The 26,200-nt window shown below is 42.6% G+C and overlaps 1 protein-coding gene across 1 annotated transcript in view; it reads left to right on the top strand.

The window, feature by feature from the left end:
* GPR158 (G protein-coupled receptor 158) overlaps positions 1 to 26,200 on the top strand; it is a 344,765-nt gene that overhangs the window by 165,393 nt on the left and 153,172 nt on the right. The window contains exons 3-4 of the mRNA XM_062211168.1: positions 5,877 to 5,979; positions 21,804 to 22,027. Coding sequence (XP_062067152.1) covers positions 5,877 to 5,979; positions 21,804 to 22,027 — 327 coding nt within the window. The remainder of the gene's footprint in view (positions 1 to 5,876; positions 5,980 to 21,803; positions 22,028 to 26,200) is intronic.

Genomic DNA, 26,200 nt, shown 5'->3' with positions numbered 1-26,200 from the left:
AGTGGACAGTAGAGGGAGACAGAGAGAAAGGTCTTCCTTTTGCCGTTGGTTCACCCTCCAATGGCCGCCACGGTAGCGCGCTGCGGCCGGCGCACTGCGCTGATCTGAAGGCAGGAGCCAGGTGGTTATCCTGGTCTCCCATGGGGTGCAGGGCCCAAGCACTTGGGCCATCCTCCACTGCACTCCCGGGCCACAGCAGAGAGCTGGCCTGGAAGAGGGGCAACCGGGACAGGATTGGTGCCCCGACCGGTACTAGAACCCGGTGTGCCGGCGCCGCAAGGCGGAGGATTAGCCTAGTGAGCCGCGGCGCCGGCAAAGTTCTTAGAACTTTGATAGGGATTGTGTTGAATCTGTAGATTGCTTTGAGAGCTATGAATATTTTTACAAGGTTAAGTCATTTACTCCAGTGTTCCAATGACACTGGGTACTGTTAAACTTCTTTGTACCTTCGATTTCTTTCAGCAATGTTTTATACTTTTCAGTGTGTAATTCTTCCCCCTCTTTCATTGATTTTATTCCTATTTTATTACTTTTGATATTAAGAATGAGGTTGTTTTTTAAGATTTCCTTTCAGATTGTTCATTGTAAGTATATAGAAACACTGACAATTTTGGGATGTCAGTTTTGTATCCTGCCAATTTTCTGGGTATGTGCTTAGTCAGTTTTGTGCATGGATTTTTAAGGTTTTCTACATACAAGATCATATCATCTGTGGACGGAGATAATTTTACCTTCTCTTTTCCTTTCTGGATGGCTTTTAATTGTTTATTTTGACTAATTGCCATGGCTAAGACTTCCCAAACTGTGTTGAATAGACATGATAATGGGCATTCTTACTTTGTACCTAAATTTAGAAGAAAAACTTTCAGTTTTTCATGATTGAGTGTGATATTAGTTGTGGATTTTTTTATATATTGCCTTTAATTTTTTTCTGTTCCTATTTCATTGGGAAGTTTTGTCATTTAAGGTGTTGAATTTGTCAGGTACCTTTTCCACATCTCTTGAGATGATTGTATGGCTTTTGTAATTCATGCTGTTGATGTGATGTGCTACTAATTTTTTTCATGTTGAGCCATCCTTGTGTTTCGGGAATAAACGCAGCTTGTTTGTGGTCCCATCCTTTCAATGTGCTATTGAATTTGGTTTGCTGGTTTTATCGTGGGTGTTTAGGAACTCTATTTAGTAAATCTCTGTTCGTGGCTGGGGGCACGCAGTACTGGGAGCAGCTGCTTCACTTCCAGGGGACCGTAACTCCTCATATGAAAACCTCAGTGTATGGAGGAAGATGTAGTCCTGTTCCCTTTGATTTATATGAAGCAGGAAAGTTGTGACTTCAATATATGAAATTAATATCTTGAGTACCCATAGCAGATGCCTTAAATTAATATTAGAGTAAAAATCTGAAGCCTTTCTCCTGTGTTAAGAGTGTATCTATGTGTATATATTAAATTCCTTAGGAGAAAATAAAATTGTAAAAGTCAGTTTCTCAGTCCAAGTAGGCTAAATGTTACTTAAGTAGTCATTATACCTATAAGTATTTAAGGAAAAACTAGACTCACTAAGCTAATTTTATAATCTTGAAAATGCAGAACTTCACTTGGGAGGTAAGAGAAATTGGGTAGCTAGGGAATGGTGGTGGTAGATGGAGGAGGTTGACTACTTAATAGAAAAGTAAGCAAAGGTAGCTTGTGTACTCCAAAGCGAGCTGTTGCACATTGGGTTCCACATAAGCTCATTTGTCGTGGAGACAGGTGTAGCAGGATGGTATGCTTTCATTGATTCTGAATGCAATATTTTTATTTTCGGGGCCAGTGCTGTGGCACAATGGGTTAAACCACTGCCTGTAACACCGGAATCCCATATGGGCACCTGTTCAAGTCCAGCTGTGCTACTTCTGATTCCACTTCCTACTAATGTCCTGGGAAAGCAGCAGAAGATGACCCAAGTTCTTTAGCCCCTGAACCCATGTTAGAGACCCAGATGAACCTCCTTTCTCTTAGCTGTAGCCTGGCCCAGCCCTGGCTGATGCAGCCATTTGGGGATTGAACCAGCAAATGGAAGTTTCTCTCTCTCTCTCTCTCTCTCTCCTTCTCTCTTTCTCACTCTCACTCTCTCTCTAATTCTGTCTCTCCCTCTCTTCAGCTCTTCTTTTTCAATAAATAGTACAACTTTTGAATTATAATGGCTTTTCCCCCATAACCTCCCTCCCACCCGCAACCATCCCATCTCCCACTCCCTCTCCCATCCCATTCTTCATCAAGATTCATTTTCACTGGCGCCATGGCTCACTAGGCTAATCTTCCACCTGTGGCACCAGCACCCTGGGTTCTAGTCCCCGTTGGGGCCCCGGTTCTGTCCTGGTTGCTCCTCTTCCAGTCCAGCTCTCTGCTGTGGCCTGGGAGTGCAGTGGAGGATGGCCCAGGCCCTTGGGCCCTGCACCCACATGGGAGACCAGGAGGAAGCACCTGGCTCCTGGCTTCGGATTGGCACAGCACGCCGGCTGCAATGTGCCAGCCGTAGTGGCCACTTGGGGGGTGAATCAATGGAAAAAGAAAGACCTTTCTCTCTCTCTCTCTCTTTCTCTCTCTCTCTCTCTCTCACTGTCTAACTCTGCCTGTCAAAAAAAAAGATTCATTTTCAATTATCTTTATATACAGAAGATCAACTTAGTATATACTAAGTAAAGATTTCAACAGACTGCACCCACACATACACAAAGTATAGAGTACTGTTTGATTAGTAGTTTTACCATCAATTCTCATAGTACAACACATTAAGGACAGAGATCCTACATGGGGAGTAAGTGTACAGTGACTCTCGTTGTTGATTTAACAATTGACACTCATATTTATGATGTCAGTGATCACCCGAGGCTCTTCTCATGAGCTGCCAAGGCTATGGAAGCGTCTTGAGTTCACAAACACCTTAAAAGAAGACTTTTATTTTCTTTGAGATAAAAAAGATAATTTAAGAATACAACAAAAAGTTTGCAGCAAGTAATAATTTATTTCACTGGTTTATGTTGTAAAATTAGGGAGGTTAAGTTCAAGTTTTTTTTTTTATTTAGCAGTATTTCACCAAATCAACTAAATATTTTCTATGTCTTCTTTCCCCTGTCACATCTGAAGTTGGTTTATAACAGAGCATACTCTTATTCCCATAAACTTTCAGATCTTCCTTAAGCATTTCAGATTCTCAGATGATACACTATTTCAGTGCTGAGTCATGGCATCATGGAATTAGTGCTTTTTTAAAAACGATTTATTTATTTATTTGAAAGTCAGAGTTATACAGAGATAGAAGGAGAGGCAGAGAGAGAGAGAGAGAGAGAGAGAGAACAAAAGGTGAACAAATTTCATGGATTTCATATGTACAGATTTAGGAGCATAGTGACACTTGCCATCCTACCCTTCCTCCCACCCACACTCCCACCTTTTCTTCTTCTTTCTTCTAATTTTTACAGTGACATACTTTTAGTTTACTTTATAATCATAAGAGTAACCCAACACCAAATAAAGAATTCAGTAAAAAGAAAAGAAACACTGTTCCTCAACAGTAGAGACAAAGGCTATTAACAGTAATAAATCCTCAAATGTCAATTTCATTCATATACATTACTTTGTTGTACTCTGTTACCATATATAATGGAAAACATGATATTTGTCCTTTGAAGACTAGCTTATTTCACTTAGTATAATGGTTTTCAATTTCGTCCATTTTGTTAGAAAAATCAGAACTTCATGCTTTTTATGGCTGAGTAGTAATCCATAGTGTGTTTATACCACATTTTCTTTACCCAGTCTTAGGTTGATGGACATCTGGATCGATTCCAAATCTTAGCTATTGTGAACTAAGCTGAAATAAACATGGAGGTATGGATAACTCTTTCATATGCTGATTTCATTTCCTCTGGGTAAATTCCCAGGAGTGTGATGGAATCTCCATACTGTCTTCCACAGTGGCTGTACCAGTCTATATTCCCACCAGCAATGGGTTAGGGTACCTTTTCCCCCACATCCTTGTAAGCATTTATTGTTTGTTGATTTTTGCATGAGAACGGTTCTAAGTAGGGTGAGATGGAACCTCATTGTGGTTTCGATTTGCATTTCCTTGATGGCTAGTGATCCTGAGCATTTTTTTTTTCATGTATCTGTTGGCCATTTGAATTTCCTGTTTTGAAAAATGCCTGTTCAAGTCGTTTGCCCATTTCTTGACTGTTTTGTTGTTGTTGAATTTATTGAGCTCTTATAGATTCTTTATTAATCCTTTATCAGTTATATTCTGACAGTTGCCTCTTTACTTTGTTGAGTGTTTCCTTTTTGCACTGCAGAAACTTCTTAGCTTGATGTAATCCCATTTGTCTATTTTTGCTTTTATTGACAAATGGTGCTGGGAAATTTGGATCTTCTTGTAAATAACATATTTTTAAAAAATTATTTTCATTTTATCTGAAAGGCAGATAGATAGATGATAAAAGTTACATAGAGAATTGATCCTCATCCCCTGGTTTACTCACTGAATGCCTACAGTTACCAGGCCTTGGTCAGGCAGAAGAAGTCAGGAGCATGGAACTCAATCCAAGTCACCCATGTGAATGGTAGGAACCTAACTACTTATCCATCATCTGCTGCCTGCCTGGGCACATATTAGCAGGAAACTGGATTGGAAGTAGAGTAGCTGGGACTCAAACCAGACACTCCAATATGGGATGTGGGTATCCCATATGATAACTTAACCGCTCTACCAAATGTCTGCCCTTTCTCAGGTATTTCTTACTGTGACTTAGAACGTTTATTAGCTCTTATACTTCATATGTAAATATCTGTATTTTTCTACTTGCTAGAGTTTTCATGATAATATTGATCTTGATGTTTAGTATTTGAGCTTAAATAGTGATATTGTTATTTAAATTATTTAGAATTATCTGTCAAGGGTCTCTGTATCAAAGGGATAGCGTGTAGCTTTTAAATATAAGTTCCTCTAGTAGACTATAATGACAAAAATGCAAAGGGTTGGTGTCTTGGTAGAAGAAAGCAGAAAAGAAATTTAATTGTGGATTAGATTCTTGGAACACTCCTGATTTATTGATGTTGTATTTACAGTTTAATATAATTTATTCCTTGCTTCTATAATTGAATGTAAAAATGAAGTATGTTCAGCTGAAATTTGTTTGGGTTAATTAATATAATTGAAAGAAGCCAAGATTAAGTTTTTAGTAGTTGTCTGTTGAATGTTGGTGTGACATATTTGGAAAGCTGATCTTTGTATTTATTTATTTATTTGTTTATTTATTTGTGTATGTTTAAACATTTATCATGAGCTGCATTTTAGGTAAATGGCTCTTGAGATTGTTGATTATTTTTCTCTTCTAAATTTTCATTTTAAAATTTACTGTTCCATTATCCCCTAAGTTTTGTTATTTTGATCCAAGTTTGAAAGCTGATGAATATTTAAATCATAAAAGCAATTTCCACATCTCTAATTCTGTTTATCTGTTTGTCTCCCTGCCACCTACGTACCTATCTACTTTTGTTTTGGTAGAAATACAGTCTGTGGAAATGCTCCTCAAAGCAGTGAGCTGCTATGTGAGACATGAAACACTAAAGCTGTCTGGTAATTACTCCCTCTGGCTTCTACAGGCGGTAAAGATGTGTGGCAGACACAGCGCAATGGCATAGGTTTAGGAGGAAGTTCCACTTGCTACTTCTAGAAATATGTCTGTTGACAAACCTAAAATGAGAGTCCAAGAAAAGTGATATTTCTGAAGCGTGTGTTGGTCCTGCAGCCATGAGCATTGGTGGACATTTGTGAGGCTTCTAGTCTTCTCGCTGTGGGTTAGATTGTGACCGAGTGTCCCGATGTGCTCTCTTTCACAGTGTATGCCGATCAAAGGCCTGGGGTTCGTCCTGGGAGCCTATCAGTGCGTTTGCAAAGCGGGATTCTACCATCCTCGAGTCTTCTCCGTGAACAACTTTCAGAGTAAGTGCCTTGTTTCTGTGGAACTGGATGTATGCATGTAGCACACACAACTCTACCATCGGACCTGCTTTGCGTCTTGTTGGAGTCCCGTGGCTGCATCCCCATGGTTTGGCACACCTTCATCACTGCAGGAGTTTCCATTGGGGCTTGTCATCGTCTGTGTTTCTGAGCATCAGAAAGTCTGTGCTGATTTCTGTTGTCCCTGCATTAGGAAACGTGAAAATATTGTAGTTACGGGGTGAGGCCAGTTGTGGTTTACTTACTGAGTGGTGTTGCTTCAGCGAGCTTCCCAAACTGATTTTGCAATTTCTTTTTTTTTTTTACTTTTCTATTGATTTGTTTGCACGTTGGTATTCTATGCTGCATAAGGAATTACCACACATGGTGCTACTTTAAGCAACACAAATTCCTCATTGTCCAGTTTCTCATCTCAGCTTCGCTGGATCCTCGGCACAAGGCTCAGCAGGCCAAGATCAAGGTATCCCTGGAGTGTGGTCTCCGAGTATCAAGTTCCTCTTAAAAGCTGTCTCAGGCTGTTGTGGGATTTCAGGTGTTTGTAACAGCAGGCCTGAGACCCGCACTTTCTGACCAGCCTAGGGTCACTCTTGGCTCCTAAGAGTTGCCTTGAGGCCAGCCCTGTGACCCCTTCCCAGGGGCCGTCCCCAGCTGCCTAGGCAGAATCTTAGGTAATGGAGAGTAGGCATGAGAGTGGCTCCTCCCAGCACTCTGCCGGTGGCTTAGCCTGAGTACAGAGTGCCCCGTGTTATTTACAGTCCACCCCATTCAAAGGGAGATGCTTGTGCCGAATCAAAACGTGCTCATCTGGCTATTTTATTTCTGTTCCAGAAAATGCCAGCGCTACAGCTTGAATGTTGTGTTTATTCTGTCTCCAGAGAATGTGGTGTTTTCATGTTGGCTTGTAGCTCTTGGATATCATTCACTAAAAAGGAGTATGGTGGTAAAAGGAATGGTTTCCTGAGAAGCTAGGGTTTGGGTTCCTAACTTTCTGCGAAGCCACAGGATGGTTTCTGTATAGGAATTTGCATCTCTGCTGGGCATACATGAAAGAGGACATTGAGATTGAGCCCTGACTTTGTTCATCTGGTAATCTGGGGAAACACTGATAGATCAATAAATAGCATTTCCTCCCCCCGCCCCACCCCCTTCCTCCACCTAGACGCCTACTCCTGAGGTTGGCACTGCGTCCATTTCACTCGGGGGTTCCGGAGAGAAATGACATTTGGCTGTCCCCTCAGTCTTCTATTTCCGAGCTCAGCCTTTGTTCTGGGTAGCAGCTGTAGTCAGAGTTCTAGGGTGATCTCCAGGTTCTGCCTCCTGGCACAAGGCTTCATCCCCTCCCCTGCAGCATGGGTGAGGCCTGGGAATACAACAGGGTGCTCACTCCCTTGCTTGGCCCTGTTATGTAGCGAAGGTAGTGGCTTGCTCACTTAGTGTTACAGGAGTATGCTGTGTCTCTATTGTAGCAGACTGCAGGGGGAGAGTGGGGGCAGGGGGAGAGAGAGAGAGAGAAGAGGAGAGAAAACTGGAGCTGCTGGCCTTGAAGAACAAGACAAGCTTGTTGTGAGAAAGGCCATGTGGCTGGGCCTCAAGTATGGCCAACCCCTCTGAGACCCAGCAAGCAAACAGGTACTTGTGTCCCGCAGTTGTAAGGAACTAAATATCCCAAAGCCCGGACGCGCTTGGACGAAGACCCTGAGCCCGGAAGAGACTATGCCTTAGTGAGAGTCCTGACTCCAGTCTAGTGCGATGCTCAGCAGGGGTCCAGTTCCACTGTCCTGACTTGGTGTCAGCAGGAACTGCACACTGGTAACCAGGCACTTTAAACCCTCACACTTCAGGTAACCTGTTATGCAGCAATAGGGACCATACAAAGAGAACTGATGATACCCTATTTCCTGGCTGGTTATACATGTGTGTGTATGTGGGAATGTGTGCCCTAAGCCATGGTGACACCATAGCTACTTTGGCCTTCTCCCCATTTGTGGTCCAGACGTAACATGATTCAACATTGAAGGATTAAGCGACGAGGTTTCAGCTTATGTTCCGCGAAGGTATTTTGTATCTGGTTTACCCACATTTGTTCTCAGCTCCCACTTTGTGACTGAAATAAAACATCTAAATATTGTCGAACCAGAGAATGACTATGCCATTTGCTTATAACACCACCCAGAGTAACTGGCTAACCTTTAACAACTTATCTTTATTTAATTTGCACACTCCTACTTTCTTCCTTATTTTAAAAGCCAGCGATTCTCTTTTTCTTTCTTTCTTTAAACTGGACCTACTGTCTAAGCAAAGGCTGCTTGTTTGTGTGAGTCTAGCTCCCATGTTGTGTTCATGGCAGCCGTAGAGAAAGGCCATGGTCTTCCGTAGACTACTGATTACTGAGCATTGCTTCGGTTCAGCTGGGACCTCTGCACACACTCAGCCAGGTCTGACCTTCCTCAGTGACACAGCAGGAAGCTGGCTGCAGATCATAATTTGAAGCCAGTAAAGTGTCGTTTGACCAAATACATCTTTCCTGATGGCCTTGTCAGGCTGCATGAAAAACCAACAATTAATCTCTCCTTGAGCTAAAGAAGTAGTAGAACAACTTGGCCAGGGATACGAGCTGTACCTCACCGGGGACATCCGCCAAGGACTGTGCAAAAGTTTTTTTATATTTTTAATTTATTAGAACATGTTGCACATCTCTGTGTTTTAATGTGCTAATTCTTGTAATCGTAGTGTCCTGGCAAATTATGTAGGCGGTCATCTTCATACTTTCTTGAGGAGATATTTATGAAGAGAGGAATGACCACAGGTAACACTGAGGCCAAAGGCAGAGAAGGCATTAAACACCCAACATGTGAGATAATGTAGTGGAACTGCTAGCACAGTGCCTTCCACAGACCTTGGAGTAAGTGTTCCATTGGTACAGTTGGACATACGTAAACATTAATGCTATGTGTAAAGTGACAAAGCTTACATACCGTGCATCACTAGCACGTTATCTCCATCCTTCTGCCCCATTACAAAACCAACCTTGAGCTAGAACCCTTGTAGAATGGATTCTCCATGGATCAGAAGGAAGATGGGCCATCAAAAGTCTGTAGCAACCTGTGCTGGGTTGAGAAGTGGGAAGAGGAAGGAAGGAACGCTGGGGAGGAAGTGAGTCTGCCTAGCGGGCAGGGTGTGGCATGGGGAAGTCACTTCCTGTAGCTGTGGCTCCAGAAAGGGATCCCCAAGTCTCCCATTTCTTGTTATCCCCCTTCGAGAAAGGAACGAAGATGTGTTCCTGATCTCTTAGAGAAGCTATAAATGTGACTTAAAAATGCTGCTACACTGTGACCTGCTTTCTAAAATCTTTGTTTAGAGCTGGGCTACAGTAAACAAAAGGCTTGTGAAGACCATCACGGGTGTGTTCAAATGACATGATTAGAAATTGTGCCGACAGCCCAGAGACCTTCTTCCTGGCCTCTCTCTTGGAATTGATGGTTGCATGTGAGCTAATGGGAGCTGACGTTTGGATAGTAGCAGGGTTTCAGAATAACCAAGTACTGCTGTCGAGCTGTCTCTTCAAATCCAGGCTCTTCTCTCCCAGGCTGCGGGAGCACAAGCCGATGACAAGCTCATCTTCCGCCAATGCACCTTAGTAGGAGTTCTGTCCTCAGTGACGCCTCTCCCTCTTTCCCACAGACACACGGCCAGCCTCTCAGACTTACTTCTTCTGTCTGCATATTCTCAGATAAATCCCCGCCAACAGATGACTCATATCCACAAGCGATAATCCCAACTTTGCCACCTCCAGCGCTGTTGGAATGGGAGACCTGTGCTGGGGAGGGTGGGGAGGCAGAGAAGTAATGAGAGACTTAGAAACGTGTAGTTGCGGGTGAAAAAGTGGTGCAGTTTCGGGGGGGCTGAGCTCTAAGGCACACCGTGAGCAAGGCCCTGCTCCGACCCTGGGATCAGCTCGTGCCTCACCGCCTCTCTGCCCGCTGGGCTTCATGGCTGCAGAGCTGGGGTCGATTGACTTTTCTGCAGAGGGGGCTCCATGTCCGTGTTCAGTGCTGATCCTGAGCTCTGCGAGGATAGGGTAACAGAACAGGGACATGGTTTCATGAGCAGCACCATCGCCTTTACTGCGGGCCTGACATGAGTCTTGTGGTCACTTTGAAGCTACGCTTCGCTGTTTTACTCCACTTAGAGCAGCAAAATCTCCCCTCTCGTTGCCCACTCTTATACTTTTGCTTTCATCATTTGCCTGATTTTACATTTCTGTATTTTTTTTGTTTTGTTAGTGCTTTTCAGACATTGGATTCTGGTCCCTACCTGTGTCCAGCAGATGGGGTCAGTGGCCAGTGAGCAATTCTCGGGCAGTCGGTCTGTCTGGAGCTCCGAGTGCTGCCGTGACCTTGTTGTTCTGGGGCTATGTTCTTTTCCACTACTTGGGCACTTCCCACACCACGCCGGACTTCCCTGGCTGCTCATCTCAAGGCTGACGTTCTGTCCACAGCGTGACGCAGTAGTCAAGCGGGTCGGCTATGGACTAAGCCTTAGGCTTGAATCCTAACCCCACTGTGCACTGGCGCTGTGATCTTGCCTAAATAGTGTAACCCCTTGCAGCTTCAAATGTGCAATGTGTAATGAGGACAAGAGACCCCGCTCCCTAGTTGTTATAAGGTTCACGTGAGGTCCTAAGTGGAGTTCTGATCCGCATGTTTTGTGTAGATTAAACACTCCCAAATCCCGCTGTTTCTGTTGTTATTTAGAAGGCTCTGTTTACCTTGCTTGTTCATCCCCTCACACGCTCCATGTATTTTCATTCTCTTATGCTTGTGTCTGCCCCGCCGGCAAGAAAAGGGGTAAGTTTCCAAGCCGCAGCTGTGTTCAGTTCATCTTGTCCCACACGTGGGCTGTGCTCCAAGGTCTAACACTCGGGTCCTCCACAATCTTCTTTCTCCCCAACTGGCTGAAACTTTTCTTTGTGAGACTTTTTTACACCTTATCTTATTGATTTCATTATTATTTTTATTATAATTTTTATTAGACTGCTAGATAGAGATCTGTTCGTGTTAATCATCTCCCAAATTTGAAGAAAAACCTCCTGCAGGCTAACTTGAATATCAGTCATTCACTCACTAGCTCACTGTGGTAGACAGAATATCTGAAACAATGTCTCAGGTGTCCAGGGCAAAAAGGCTAAGGAAATGCAGTGGAGCTGTTCCAAATCAAGCTGCAAATATGGCAGACAGATCCAGTGCTTGGTACCTGATTTCATCCTGGGTAGAGAAAAGTGTCTACAAAGGAAATTATTGTGATAATTGATGGAATTATAATATGGATCACACATTAGATGTTAATACTGCATCAGTATTAAATTCTCCAACCTCAGTCGTTGTAATGGTTTTCTGTGGGGATGTACTTTTTGTAGGACATACAAATGGGTAGAGAGACTGTCTCCAACCTAATCTAAAATAGTTCAGAAGAAAATCCTATAAAGCTAGAAGCATCTGCCTATTGAGATATACATAGCTGAATGAAAGCCTTTGGTGAATCTAGTTAAGAATATAAGAGATATCTTTACACTGTTAGTTTTTCTGTAAATTTTAAATTCAGTCAAAATGAAAAGTGCCAGGGCAGGCCTTGTGAGGCTAAACCACCACTGGGGATGCCCCCATCTCATACTGGATTGCATGGGATTGAGTCCTGTCTGATCCAGCTTCCCGCTGGCGCACACGGGAGGCCGCAGGTGATGGCTCACGTGCTGGGTTCCTGCCATCCAGCAGGAGACCCGGATGGAGTTCCTGGCTCCCGGCTTCAGCCTGGCCCAGTCCTGGCTGTTACAGGCATTGAGGAGTGAACCAGCAGGTGGAATATATTCCTCTCTCTCTCTCTCTCTCTCTCTGTCTTTCAAATAAATAAATGAATAATCTTTAATAATTGAAAGTTATAAAAATCCAATTTTCAGAATATTAACTGTTTCAGTTAGAGAGCTGATATTTTAAAACTGTGGTACAGGCAGGTTAATTAGGTCTTTATTTGGAAGAAAAATTCTTTTCCCAAAGTGAATTCTTTCCTAAAAAATGTGTTTTTAAAATATTTATCTTTTAATTATAAAAATATTACATGCTTAGTAAATAAATGTAAATATAAAGGAATATAAACTTTAATAGGCCTTTCAAACGTCTACTATTGGGGCTGGTTCTATGGCACAGTGAGTAGGGTGAAGCCACCTCCTGTAATGCCGGCATCACATATGGGTGCCTCTCACGTCCCAGCTTCTGATCCAGCTCCCTGCTAATGCACCTGGAATAGCAGTGGGAGATGGCCCAGGTGCTTGGCCCCTGCCACCCATGTGGGAGACCCAAATGACACACCTGGCTCCTGGCTTGAGCCTGACTCAGCCCTGGCCATTGCTGCCATCAGGGGCGTGGACCACTCGATGGAAGACACTCATTGTCTGTCTGTCTGTCTGTCTCTCTCTCTCTCTCTCCCCTTTCCTCCCTCCCTCCCCCACTTCCCTCCTTCTCACTCTATTATTCTGCCTTCCAGATAAATAGATAAATCTAAAAAAAGTCTGTTATTGACTTAATTCTTTTCAGGTTATAGTTTTTACCCAAATGCCTATATAAGTATATAGAATCTGTCTAAAAACTTGGTATTTATTTTAAATGTAATACATAGTTTTGATGAGCACAATTTTAAGATACACAGATATTCACTGAATATCTGCATTATGGTTTACTTAACCATTCCAAAGTTTATACTTTTACTAGTTTACATAAATATAAAAATTATACTTAATGAAAAGAAACCGGAGGCCTATGTTCTTCATCAATGTAATAAACTAAGGCCGGCTGATAGGCTGACATGCCGTTCACACGTTGTCATGATTTGTTTCGGCAGGTTCATGTTTACAGGTGAATGTTTAGAGTGTCCCAGTGCCCGTGACTCCTATGGTAACCTTCCCCCAGTGTCTCTGTATTTCCGCACAAGGTGCTACATTTGACCATGCATGTAAGGAACTAAGAATCTGCTGTTGCAATCTAGAAGGGATACGTATTTGCCCATTGTCTCCTGGAATATTTGTTCCATTTGGAAGTCCCAAGTACCATGTTCAAGATATTTCAGACTTTAGCAAAGCAGACTGGCCTTCTGTGCGACAGTTCTGTTTCCAGTTGCTCAAAACTGAGATTCCAAATCAAACTGTCTTCCAACATGATTGCTAAACATATTTGCCCATAGATGCCAAGTCAATTGTGATAATATATTCTTAATGTGTTCTTCTAGCTTGTTTCTAGCATCTTAAGAAACACATCTAGGGGCCAGTGCCGTGGCTCACTTAGTTAATTCTCTGCCTGTGGTGCCGGCATCCCATATGGGCGCCGGGTTCTGGTCCCAGTTGCTCCACTTCCAGTCCAGCTCTCTGCTGTGGCCTGGGAGTGCAGTGGAGGATGGCCCAAGTCCTTGGGCCCCGGCATCCACATGGGAGACCAGGAAGAAGCACCTGGCTCCTGGCTTTGGATCGGCGCAGCGCTGGCCATAGTGGCCCTTTGGGGAGTGAACCAATGGAAGGAAGACCTTTCTCTCTGTCTCTCTCTCTCACTTTCTATAACTCTACCTGTCAAATAAACAAAAAATGTATAGAAACACATCTAAGCATACCCTGTTTGAGAGTATGAAGAAATGATGTGTGGAGTTGGATATTATTGTCATATAAGTATTCATATAACACATCAGTTAATTTATTCTTTTGAGAAAGTACTCCATTAGCAATTTTTTTTACTGAGTATGCAATATGTGTAAAATTCCTTTGGTCTGAGTGTATAAAGAGATACATAAGTTATGGTACCTACCATGTAAAATTGTAAACCTTCATAAACTTAAAGTACTCTTCAGTAGATTAACAAAGAGCCCACTATTAGTAGTAGTAGTAATATGTTTTCTTCCAGCTACATTTATTCCCTTGTCCTGGATGGGCAATTTCAGTGTAAGTTGATACAATATTTTTGGAGCTAGACTATTGTTTTGAGTGCTATAGGAAGTACTGAATGTGGAAATCTCTTTTTAATTTTTATTTCATTTTTGAGCTGTAGAAATCTCTACCTTTTGGTTTTGCTTTTACAATTTTGTATCACTTATAAAACCTCAAGATTTTTGCTAATCACTTGAAGATAAGGACAGGGCTGGTGTGGTGGTGTAGCTGGTAAGGCTGCCACCTGTGATGCCAGCATCCCATAAGGGTGCTAGTTTGAGTCCCAGGTCCTTCACTTCCAATCACGCTCCCTGATAATGTGCCTGGGAAAGCAGTGGAGGATGGCCCAAGTCCTTGGGCCCCTGCATCTACATGGGAGACCTGGATGAAGCTCCTGGCTCCTGGTCTTGGCCTGGCTCAGCCCTGGCAGTTGTGACCATCTGGGTAGTGAGCCAGTGACTGGAAGATCTCTCTTTCTGTAACTCTGACTTTCAAATAAATAAATCTTTTAAAAAATTAAGATAAGGAAATTCTTAAAGGAAACATTTCCTATGATAACACTTTACCTATTGCCATTTGTGACTTCTTCTTGTGATGTTGTTGAGTACAAAGAATAAAAAAACCATCATAGTTTGTTAACAAATTGCCTTTAACCCATGACTATTAAAATAGTTAACCAACATGATTTAGTAGTGCCTATATCAGAAAATTTAGAATAGATTATAGTTATTTTTAAAATTTATTTATTTATCTGAGAGTAGAGTAACAGAGAGAGGGAGACATATATATATATATATATATATATATATATTTTTTTTTTTTTTTTGACAGGCAGAGTGGACAGTGAGAGAGAGAAAGACAGAGAGAAAGGTCTTCCTTTTTGCCGTTGGTTCACCCTCCAATGGCCGCTGCGGCCGGCGCACCGCGCTGATCCGATGGCAGGAGCCAGGTGCTTCTCCTGGTCTCCCATGGGGTGCAGGGCCCAAGCACTTGGGCCATCCTCCACTGCACTCCCTGGCCACAGCAGAGAGCTGGCCTGGAAGAGGGGCAACCGGGACAGGATTGGTGCCCCGACTGGGACTAGAACCTGGTGTGCCGGCGCCGCAAGGTGGATAGCCTATTGAGCCGCAGTGCCGGCCAAGAGAGGGAGACATATAAAGAGAGAGAGGGAGCGAGGGAGAGAGACACAGAGAGGAGAGAGATTGATTCCATCCTCTGATTCATTCCCAAAATGGCTGCAACAGCTGGGGCCAGACTGAAACCAGGAGCCAGGAGCTTCTTCTTGTTGTCCTACATGGATGACGGGGCCCAAGCAGCGTCCAAGCACTTGGACCAGGCCAATAGCAAGGAGTCAGATTGTAAGTGGTGCAGCTGGGACCTGAACCCATACCCATATGGGCTGCCAGCTTGGCAGCTTTACCCACTATGCAACAGTGCTGGCCCCAGCCATTTTATTGAAATCTACAATTCACACCCCAGCACATTGGATGCTTCTTACCTTGTCTCACTATTTTTTTTTGGGGGGGGGCTTCTTCATTTTAATATGATACTTTTTTTTAAACCTTTTTTGTTGACTAACCTAGGTTGTGTCTGTTTTCTTTGACTAAACTCCCCAGAAGCAGAAATCTTTGTTGTGTTGACCCATTTACTCCATCGAAACCATTCCTGGCATGTAACCTGACACTCAAAAATGGTTGTGGAGTGGACTGAGAGTTCATTTCTGTCAAATGCTTGACAATTTGCCGTACTGTCTTTCCGTGTCTTTCAATCCACGCCTTGTTCCAGAACTGACTTGGAATGCCACAGACATGCACCCTACATCAGAAGAGCAGTTACAGATGAGGAAATTGGAGCAAAAGTGAAATAATCATCATGAGAAGGAAAGGGTGGAAGTGAGCTCTTTAAGACCTAACAGAAATCGGCCATAGATGTGGTTCTGAGGAGAAAGGTGTTCTTAAATTTTGATCGCTTCAAAATGATGGAAAATTTTCCCAAGCTAAAGGCCTTGTCCCATGTTGCTGAATGTGAGTAGACTGTGTGCCACTACCATATCCTGCAAAAACCCACAGGCTCAAATACACAACACAGTTCGTATACTGCAGTAGTTGTCAGATTTGAGTGATTCGAGGTTCTGAACAGTCTGCTCATCCCATCTGGGAGAACTATAAACCTTTGCAGACACTGGTGAAGTTCAAAGGTTCATTTATATTCAAGGTAAACAGCATAGACTGTTTGGCTTAAATGGAGGCAGAAGCTTCTTAAGCCAATGAGAAAATGTCAGCCAATGTAGCAGAAGCAGAAAAGGCAAAGACCAGGTTCAGGAGAAGCATTTCCAAAACAGAGGGTACGTTCCATAGAGACCTTTTCTTCCCCAGTGGAACCTCTGTTGTGGTTGCCTCTTCAGCCCTGCTGTTTATGGTGGTTTGGTTGAAGGAATGCTGGCCTGTGTTTGGAGTCGCCGTCTTTGGTTGCTGATGTCCCATGTCTATTTCAATATGTTGCCCATTGGTTGCTATTTGATTGTTTCTACTGGGAGGGTAAACTCAATCCTCTTCTGTTTTGTCCAGAAAGGGAAGTTCTAGCCTCTGTATTACAGTCTGCACCTTGGGCTCGATCTCCGTCATCTCCCAGTCTCCTTGCTCTGTAACTCTTGACGCTGTAGTCACCATTATCAGACCTTCTGAATCCTTGGCTGTTTCCTTTATCTTATTCAGTTCTGTCTCTGGCTTCCCTTTATATTGTTTGTACTCAAGAATTAGCACATCACCGTGCGAAGCTCTCATCCTTCTTAGCTGTTGGCCTGTGTGTCCTGTTGATGCTCAAGTTTGTGTCTGCGTTGAATACCTGCTTTCAACCCTCCCCATTCCTCATGACTCACCTCTTACTTTTGCCATTGCTGTGACTGTTTCCTGAATGGTTTCGGGGGTTCTGCACAAGTGTGCTTATTGGTATCTGGCTTGGACCCTCTTTTCATGCTTCTCCCTTTATGTGTGCTATGGGGCCCCTCTGAAGCCATGGCGCAGGAGGCAGCAAACTGTTCCATACTCATGAGGGTGAACCCTGGGACTGTGGGGCAGTTCCTGACCCTGACCACCCTTGATCCAAGATGAGGTTGATGATGGCTTAGCTTCAGGAAGTCACTGGAGGGTTGAGCACCTGCTGCCCACCCAGAAACAGAAAGACTGTAGTTTCATTACATAGTTTGTGTTAACTTTTCCTCCTTCCCCTCTTCATTCCCTTCTCTGATACTCCTGGTCTCTAGGAACCCAGTTTTTAGCCATGAAAGCAAAGCTGTGTCCTTGAAACAATATTCATTATTCTGTCTCCTCAGCTGTTCTGCCCTCGGCATTTGCTTCCATGCTACAAATAATTATAGAAAATCCCATACTATCTTGACCACATCTCTAAGTAAGTCATATCATCTCTACATAACTTGATACTTTTTAAAAAGGCAAATATTAATTTAAATTTACTTGATTTCACTTTGTTGAAGAGAGAGAAATGAAGAAAGATCATACCTCCACTGGTTTACTTCTCAAGTGCCCACAGCTGGGCCAGGTTGAAGCAAGGAGCCAGGAACTCAATCCAGATCTGCCATGTAGGTTACAGGAGACCCAGTACTTGAGCCATCACTGTTGACTTCCCGTGTACTCATTAGCAGGAAGCTGGATCAGAAGTGGAGGGGTTAGGATTTGAATCAGATACTCCATCAGGGAATGCAGTTGTTCACGTGGGAACTTAACTGCTGTGCCAGACACTTAGCCTCTTATTGCTTTATTTTGAGACGAACACACACCCACACACCCACACATTCTTCGTCTTCGTCTGCCGATTCATCCTCCGAATGCCCCCACCAGGGCACCGTGATCTCCCAGGTCTTCTGCGAAGTAGCAATCCAGGCCTCTCCTGTGGGTGGCAGATACCCAACAACCTGCGCCATCATGCTACCTCCAAGGTCTGCATTAGAAGAAGGCTAGTCAGGACCTGGAGCCAAGTGTAGAACTCGGGCTCTTGATATAGGATGTGAGTGTCTTAACTGCTGGAGTAAACGCCCACCTCAACCCTCCCCCAGCAAACTGGATTCTTTTCCTGCCAAGGGATCTCATGCCATGGTGTGCTGTGTTGCTGCCTGTATCTTTCATGCCCGCAAACTCAAAACTGGCCTGTTCACTCTCAACACATGTCCTTACCTGATGAATTGAGAGATAGTAAGACTCGAGACTGGCTTCCATGTTCTTCTTCCTCTACTGCAAGGTGATGTTTTCATCTGATTCTTCTCTGCAAAAGGGGAACAAAAAGAAAATTTAAAAAAAATTTAATCTGCCTCCACTTTCCTGGTGTGAAGAGAGCTGTCAAGTGTTCCAGGAGTTCATTTCTGTTGATTGCATTCAGTCCTAACTTCTCCAGTCCTTTCTTTTTAACTAGCCCGCCAATGATTCCCTTTCCTGACTACGACTGTATTCAGCTCTCACTTGTAGGTAGATAGATGTTGAAATACTATTCAGCTGTAATGGAGGAAAAAGAAAAAACCAGGAAATTCTGTCATTTGTAGCAGAATGGATTTATGGACCCAGAAGACATTTATGTTAAGTGAAATGAGTTAGACACAGAGAAATAAATACCACCTGGTGTCACTTATGTGGAATCTAAAAATGTTGGAATCATAGAAGCAGAGGGTAGAACGGTGATTGCCAGAGAGGTGGGAATGGGATGTGGCTGGGGAGAGGGAGATGGTGGTCAATGAGTAGGAAGGTTACAGTTAAGTAGGAGGCGTTCCGTTGCCTAGCAGGGTGACTACAGCTGTAATAATGTATATGTCTAAATGACTAAAAGAAGAATCTTAAATATTCTCATCCCAAGGAAATAAGGAAGATTTGAGTGACGTGGACACGCCACTTTTCCTGATCACTGCATACATGCGTCTCTACTGAAATATCACGTTCTGCTCTTTCTACTAAAAAATTTTTTTTAAAAAAACACAGCACTAATGTCTTCTTTCTTAACCCCATCTTTAGTCCTCCAACCTTGACAACCCATTTTCAATCTCTACCAATCTTTGGAATTTACCATGCTAAAAGCCAATGAATTATAAAGCCATGAAGTGTCATAGCTTTTCCTCAGTCATCCTGTTTGGTCACATTCCAGCATTTTCCAGTAAATCCCAGGTTTTTGTTAAGACATTGTAGATACTTCTGCCTCTCTAGCTTCTTGCTCTTTGCATTGCCTCATCTTCACCACACAAGCTCCCAGGGTTGATCCAGCCCCTAGCCAACCTCTGGTATTATTTCTTATTGTGATGAGCTGTGCCTCTAAGCCCACTTGTCTGAAATGGAACTAATCATACACACTCACCCTTCCCATAGCCCTGCTCTGTCTTCTAGTGTCTAGGTTTTCTGACACTATTTTTACCTTTTGTTTGAAACTCCTGCATTTGGAGAAAGACCAGTTACTGTGATTATGCAAACCATCTCATTTAATTCCCCAAAAGTCTCCAAGAAATTCATATTTCTTTAATAAGTAAATTAATACCCAAAGTGGCCAATTGACTTTCCAAATGGCAGTATTATCCAGGGTAGGAGGTGAGTCTTGACACTAAAATCCATCTACTTTTCAACATATAACAGAGTGAATACTCTCAAATAGTAACATGCCCTGAGCCATCAATTAAATATTCAATTATGTTTCTGCTGTTGTATTTACCGGAGAAGGAAAGTAGGTTAATACATTTTAGAAAGAGGGTGATTGGACAGCAAGAGATGAAAGAAGTAAATATATTCTGTTAAATTTTGTGTTAGCAAAATACTGTTAATCAAAAGAAACCCTCTCCTAAGTTAATCATGGTTTTCTATACTGAGCAGAGTACACATTCATGAATGTCTTCTGTGTTGAGTTCAGAGTTGGAAATTTTTTTAGTATTTTCTATTAATTGGATATTTGTTGCTGTGAAACTCAGTGATAAAGGTAATCTTTATGTATTGAGCATCACAGCTAATTTAAGTTTGACAAGTGAGTTGGAAGAATCTCCAGTCAAAGGGAGGTTCAGTAGCAGTCCTTAGTCACCAGGGTGGAAAAGTCTTACAGACACGCAAAGCGGGAAGTGCCATGATAGCCTGAAAGTGCGGATTGCTCTCTAGGCCAGGGAGGCACCATCATTAGGCAATTGCACACTGAACAACTGTCGTTTAAGTACCCATTTATGCAATTTAGACCTAGTGAGCTTGATAGACAAGGTCCCTGCAGAATTTAGGAGCAACCAGAAGCTCATTTTGGGTTCTGTACCATGTAGGTCAAGAGGTTCCAAAACGCGATGGGAATATTTACTTGGTGCGTGAAAAGATGTAGCTGTCTTATGCCTCCTCCTGTTTTGTTCTTGAGCAAATATCTATGGAATAAGATTTGTGCTTTAGGGAGTTTCATCCATTGGTGAGCGGTAGGTAAGGATATACAGAACTTAGAAAACTGTTCCCTGCCCTTGACGAGTTTTCTTTCCATTTGTGCTAATTTTCCTCAATTACTCTAAAAGAAAGTTTTAAAATTAAAGAATACAGTTTTGTTTGAATCCAAAGGCAAAATAAGTCTCTCGAGGGTTGGTAAAGGATCTTTTATAAACGTGACGAAGAACGCAGAGGTAAAGATGGATTTTCACTCTGAACTCATTCTTACCCATGTCTCACCAGGTGCAGGCGGTACTATTATTTCCCACTTGGGCCAATTTTTATTTAATATTTTTATTTAAAGATTTAAAAGACATAGAAGAGTTGTACATATTTATATGATACTGTGTGATATTTTATTACATGTATACATTTTATAATGTCCAATCAGGGCAAATATATTTATCCTTATAAGCATTTAATATTTCTTTATTGTGAAAACATCCAAAAACCCACCTCCTGTTTTTTGTAGCGATATATACAGTATATTAACATGATGTATCTTCGTGTACTGTACAGTAGAACCCCAGGACTTCCTCCTGTCCAGTCATGGCCCAGTGCCTGTGAATCAGCCTTTCGCCAACCTCCCTCCCCAGTTCTCTGACCAGTGCTGATTACCACAGTTATATTTGTAACTTCCGTGAGATCACCTGTTTTTTTAGACTCCACATATGAGTGGGACTAGTGATAACTTGTCTTTCTGGGCTCAGTTTATTTCACTTACATAATGACCTGTAATTCCATCCATGCTGTTTCAAATGACAAGATTTCATCCTTTTTATGGCTAGCTAATATTTCATTGTATAGTACCACATTTTAAAAAATCCATTCATCCGTTGATGCACATGTAGGTTGTTTCCTCTTCCAGGCTCTCCCGAGTAGCACCGCCATGAACGTGGCAGTGCAGCTGTCTCTCTGAGAGATGTATTTTATTGCCCTGGGACATTTACCCAGGAGCGGGTTGCCAGATCGTATGGCAGCTCTATTTTTAGTTTTATAAGGAGTCTCCATACTGTTGTTCACACTGGATGTACTAATTTATATTCCTATCAAGAGTATACAAGGGTTCTCTTTTTCCACATCCTCACCAACCCTTGTTATTTTCTATCTTTTTGACAATAGCCAATCATAGTGAGGTGATATTCTCATTGTGGCTTTGAGTTATGTTGAGCATTTTTTCATGTACTTATTGGCCATTTATGTGTCTTCCTTTGAAAAATAACTTAGATCCATTGACTAGTTTTTAGTTGGATTGTTTTTTGTCTGTCTTTTGCTATTGTTTGAGTTCCTTATATATTCTGCCTATCAGCCCCTTGTCCAATGTGTAGCTTGCAATTATTTTCTCCCATTCATCATGTTGTCCCTTCACTCTGTTGACTGATTGACACTGTGGTCTCATTTGGAACTTTCAGGACGGGGTCCGGATCATCATTTTTCAGGAAGTGCAAAGGATGGATCGGAAGAGGCGCACGTCTGCCTGCCCTGCAGGGAGGGCTGCCCCTCCTGTGCTGACGACAGCCCATGCTTCGTGCAGGAGGATAAATACTTGGGGCTTGCAATCATCTCCTTCCAAGCCCTGTGCATGCTGCTCGACTTTGTGAGCATGCTGGTGGTCTACCACTTCCGCCAAGCAAAGGTAAACCCAGGTACCCTGGCCATGATCTTCCTTTTTTATTGCTCAGTTGCCTTTTCTCTTTGGAAGCAGACTGAATTTCTCAAATCCCAGTTGCTTCTCTGGTTCACCAGAAATCTTTCCAAAGCACGTTTGGACTTGAGCATGCAAGTCATATGGTTTGGTTTCCCAGGAAAAACAAAAATCAATAATATGATGCTTTATTTAACATGTTCTTCTATAAAATGTTTTTCCCTGGTTAGCCTGGAGCTCAGGTGCCTCGCTGCTTTAATGGACTCCCCCTTCCCGTTGTCTCTTCAGTCTCTAGAGGAACTTGACCTGCTAGCACCCAGTATATTGTGCAGAAAGATCGTTGTGTTTAGTACATGTCATTTTTGTTCCTCTTCATCGTATCTGAAGATGATAAATGACTCAGTATTTTTGAGGTCCTGCTTTGTTCAGCGTATTTATCCATGACCTCACGTCGAGTCTCACATTATTATCTCAGGGTAACAGAGATCCAGGAAGGCCTCCCCCAGCTTTTGAGAGAATCTGTGTTTTGGTTCTGTAGTGAGAAATGGAAGAACACTGTAAGTGTTTTATGCATCTCAGTCAGGGCTGGATAGAATGCCTCAAGTGTTCAGACCAGGGCTCTCTGGAGAGCTCTCTCCAATGGTCATCCAATTAATTAGGTGTAGTCAGTGCTGTGTCAGAATGTGACGTTCTGCTGCTTACAGAAACCTATTTATGCCATTGGAAAGGAAAATAAGCCGGGAAGTTTCAACTGTTTCTGAATTCAAACGACTCCCTCACGTTGGCTCAGTTGTATAGATTGGTTTAGATCACAGAGCTCCTTGGAAACCTAAAGTGTTTCCATTAGAAATTCAAAGAAGAAAACCATCCTCGGTGAATAGCATCTCTTGTGGAGCGTCCAGTTAACATTATTTCAAAGCCTCTGTTGATATTCTAGGTGAAATATCCGTTATGTGAATGTTATAGACTTTCCTCTCCATTTTCAATAGTTTCATTAACAGAAGCATACAGCACAAATTAAAAGCAAGCTTTGCGTCAGCAAGAAAGTGCCAACAGGCAGACTACTCTCAATTCAACCAGTACTTGTCTTTCTTTCACAACACATTATGTGTTAAATTGCATAAACGATAAAATAGTAGGTGAATGGGGTTGGGAAAGAAATAGACACTGTTACCTGGGTCAAATTAATTGTGTTTTGAAAAGTGTGTCAGTGTCAGAGGGGGTAGAACTGAAAGGTTTATTTAATAAACCGCTCTGAAATCTCCCATGCAATATAATTCATTTATACAGTGGATAACGCATAGTTCTATGAATTTTAATTGACGTTAATTGTTAATGATTGCCATGCTGAGTGGTCAGTGATATATGCTGGGTAGAACAGTACATCGCAGATTAAGAAACCCAAGGCGGTTCTGGCTGGACCAGTGTTTCAGTCTGTGTTAATGTTACCTAGCATTACCACAGTTATTAACCTTCCAGATCCCCCTGCACTTTCACATGAAATGGTAGATTCGTGACCATACCCTATTTTTAGGCCTATCATGAGAACAGATATTTTCACATGTCTTACATGTCATGTTGGTGGAATTCCTATAGATACAAACAAGTTGGAATAAATTAGATATTATCTAGTGTTAAGATGGTTCCCTTTACAAAATCAATTTTCAGATTGTGATATAAGAGAGGCATTATGTAAGTTAATATAGTGAAGGAATGATGTGTCCTATATAGTGAGGAAAACAAATGTGTGGTGCAGCCTTCTCTTGTGATTTCAATTACCAAAAGCAGAGGATTCAGTGTGAAGCCCAGTATGAGGGCTGCAGGTTCATAGCATGAAGCTTCAGCTTTGCTTTGCAAAGTTTTCACGTGTCTTTGTGGTGCTTCTTTGAATAAAGTAGAAACCTAATGACCCCTCTTGGAGGATACTGTCTTCTTCCTTAGGAGTCTCTACTCACTGATAACGAAAAGAGCAAAGTCCACATAATCTGTCAATTTACATCTGTTTTGATGGATGAAAAAATACCCAGTTGCGACTTAGAAGTCACCCTAACAACTAGAGTCAGTGTGCAGACTCTGTAGCCAAGTTGGTGAGATCTTATCCTCGCTTTATCCCTTGCTTATTGAGAGACTGAGAAAATGCCTGACCTCTCTTCGATTAGTTTTCTCTAAAAACTGTGTTCACACACTATGTGTAACTCTGAAAGTGGGCCACAGCCATAAGTGGGAGAGCCAAAATATTCATGATTTTGGGTTAGGCAGTGGTTTCTTCGATATGGCATCAAAAGCATAAATACCAAAAGAATAAATAAGTTGAACTTCATAAAAATCAAAAACTTTTATGGATCAAACTATGCCATCAGAAATGTTAAAAAAAATAGGATGTGAGAAAATATTTGCAAGACATGTTTATGATAAAATATTTGCAAAACATGTCCAGAATATATATGAACACTTATAACTCAACAACTAAAAAGAAAAACCAATGTTCAAAGTGGGCAAAGGATCTAAGCAAACAAAGAAGATATTCAAATGAGCCAATACACATTTGAAAAGACGCTCAGCAACAGTGGTGAGGAAAATGTACACATGCCCCACAAAACCCCTAGCATAGCTAAAAATAAAAAGCACAGACAATAACAAGTGTTGAGGAGGCGAAGAGATCAAAACTCTAATCCGTTGCTGTTGGAAAAGTAAAATGGTACAGCCACTTTGGAAGACACTTAAAACTTATGAGTCCTGATATGACCCAGCAGTCCCAAGAGAATTGCAAACATGTCCAGACAAAAATGTGCACACAAACGTTCATACCAGCACTATTCCTAGTAGTCAAAAAGTGGAAGCAGGGGCAAGTGTGGCTCAATGGGACAAATTGCCCTTTGACCGCCACACCCCATATATGTGCTAGTTTGAGTCCTGTTGAAGCCACTTCCAACCCAGCTCCCTATCAGTGTTCCAGGGGAGGCAGCAGGTTCTATTCCTGATTACTCCTCTTCTAGTCCAGCTCTCTGCTGTGGCCCGGGAGGGCAGTGGAGGATGGCCCAAGTGCTAGGGCCCTGCACCCACATGGGAGACCAGGAGGAAGCACCTGGCTCCTGGCTTGGGATCCGCACAGTGCCGGCCGTGGTGGCCATTTGGGGAGTGAACCAATGGAGGGAAGACCTTTCTCTCTGTCTCTCTCACTGTTTTTAACTCTACTTGTCAAAAAAAAAAAAAAAAGCCAGAATGAAGGGTGGATGGTGAACGCAGCGCCCTGGTTCGGCCAGGACACCCTGGGCCAGGGAGATGCCCTGCAGCCTGTCGCCAAGTGATCTTTCAGCAAACTCTGCAGGGCGGGTATTTGGCATGGTGGTCAAGTCATTGCTCAAGGCACTTGCATCCCATATCAGAGTGCCTGAATTTGAGTCTCGGCTTCCTGCTAACGCAGACCCTGGAAGGCAGCAGGGATGAACCAAGTTGCTGAATCCCTACTTCCCACAGGAAAGCTCCGGATTGAGTTCCTGGGTCCTGGTTGTAGTCTGATCCAGCCTCAGCTGATGTGGGAATTTGGGTATTGAACCAGTGGCATTCTACACAGTACTAGAAAGAGCAATTTTAAATTCATATGGAAGCACAAAGGACCCTGAATAGCCAACAAAATCTTGAACAAAATGAGCAAATCCAGAGGCATCACAGTACCCAATTTCAAGACATACTATAGAGTTATAACTAATACTGCATGGTCCTAGCATAAAAACAGACACAGAGACCAATGGAACAGTATAGAAATTCTAGAAATTGAACCTTGCATCTGCAGCCAACTGATAATTGTCAGAGATGCCAGTATAGACAATGGAGAAAGGACTGTATCTTTAATAAGTGTTGCTGGGACAGGTAGGTATTCATTTGCAGATTAAACTTTACCCCATGCCTGTCTCTTACCCTACACAAAAATCAGCACAGAATAGACCAGAAAAAAGCTGACACAACAAGACTACTGCAAGAATTTATTGGGAGAACAGTATGGAATTTCCTCAAAAACTAAAAATGGACCTAATATATACCCAGCTATCCCAGTTCCAGACACATTTCCAAAGGAAATAAAGTCACTGTGTGACAGACACCTGCATTTCCTGTTTATTGCAGCACTATTCAGAGGCGCACAGATCTGGAGTCCGCCCCACTGTC

This window comes from Lepus europaeus, chromosome 14, assembly GCF_033115175.1.
Source record: "Lepus europaeus isolate LE1 chromosome 14, mLepTim1.pri, whole genome shotgun sequence".
Classification (NCBI taxonomy): domain Eukaryota; kingdom Metazoa; phylum Chordata; class Mammalia; order Lagomorpha; family Leporidae; genus Lepus; species Lepus europaeus.
Note: the sequence above shows the minus strand (reverse complement) of the source record. Positions and strands in the feature narration are given on the sequence as shown.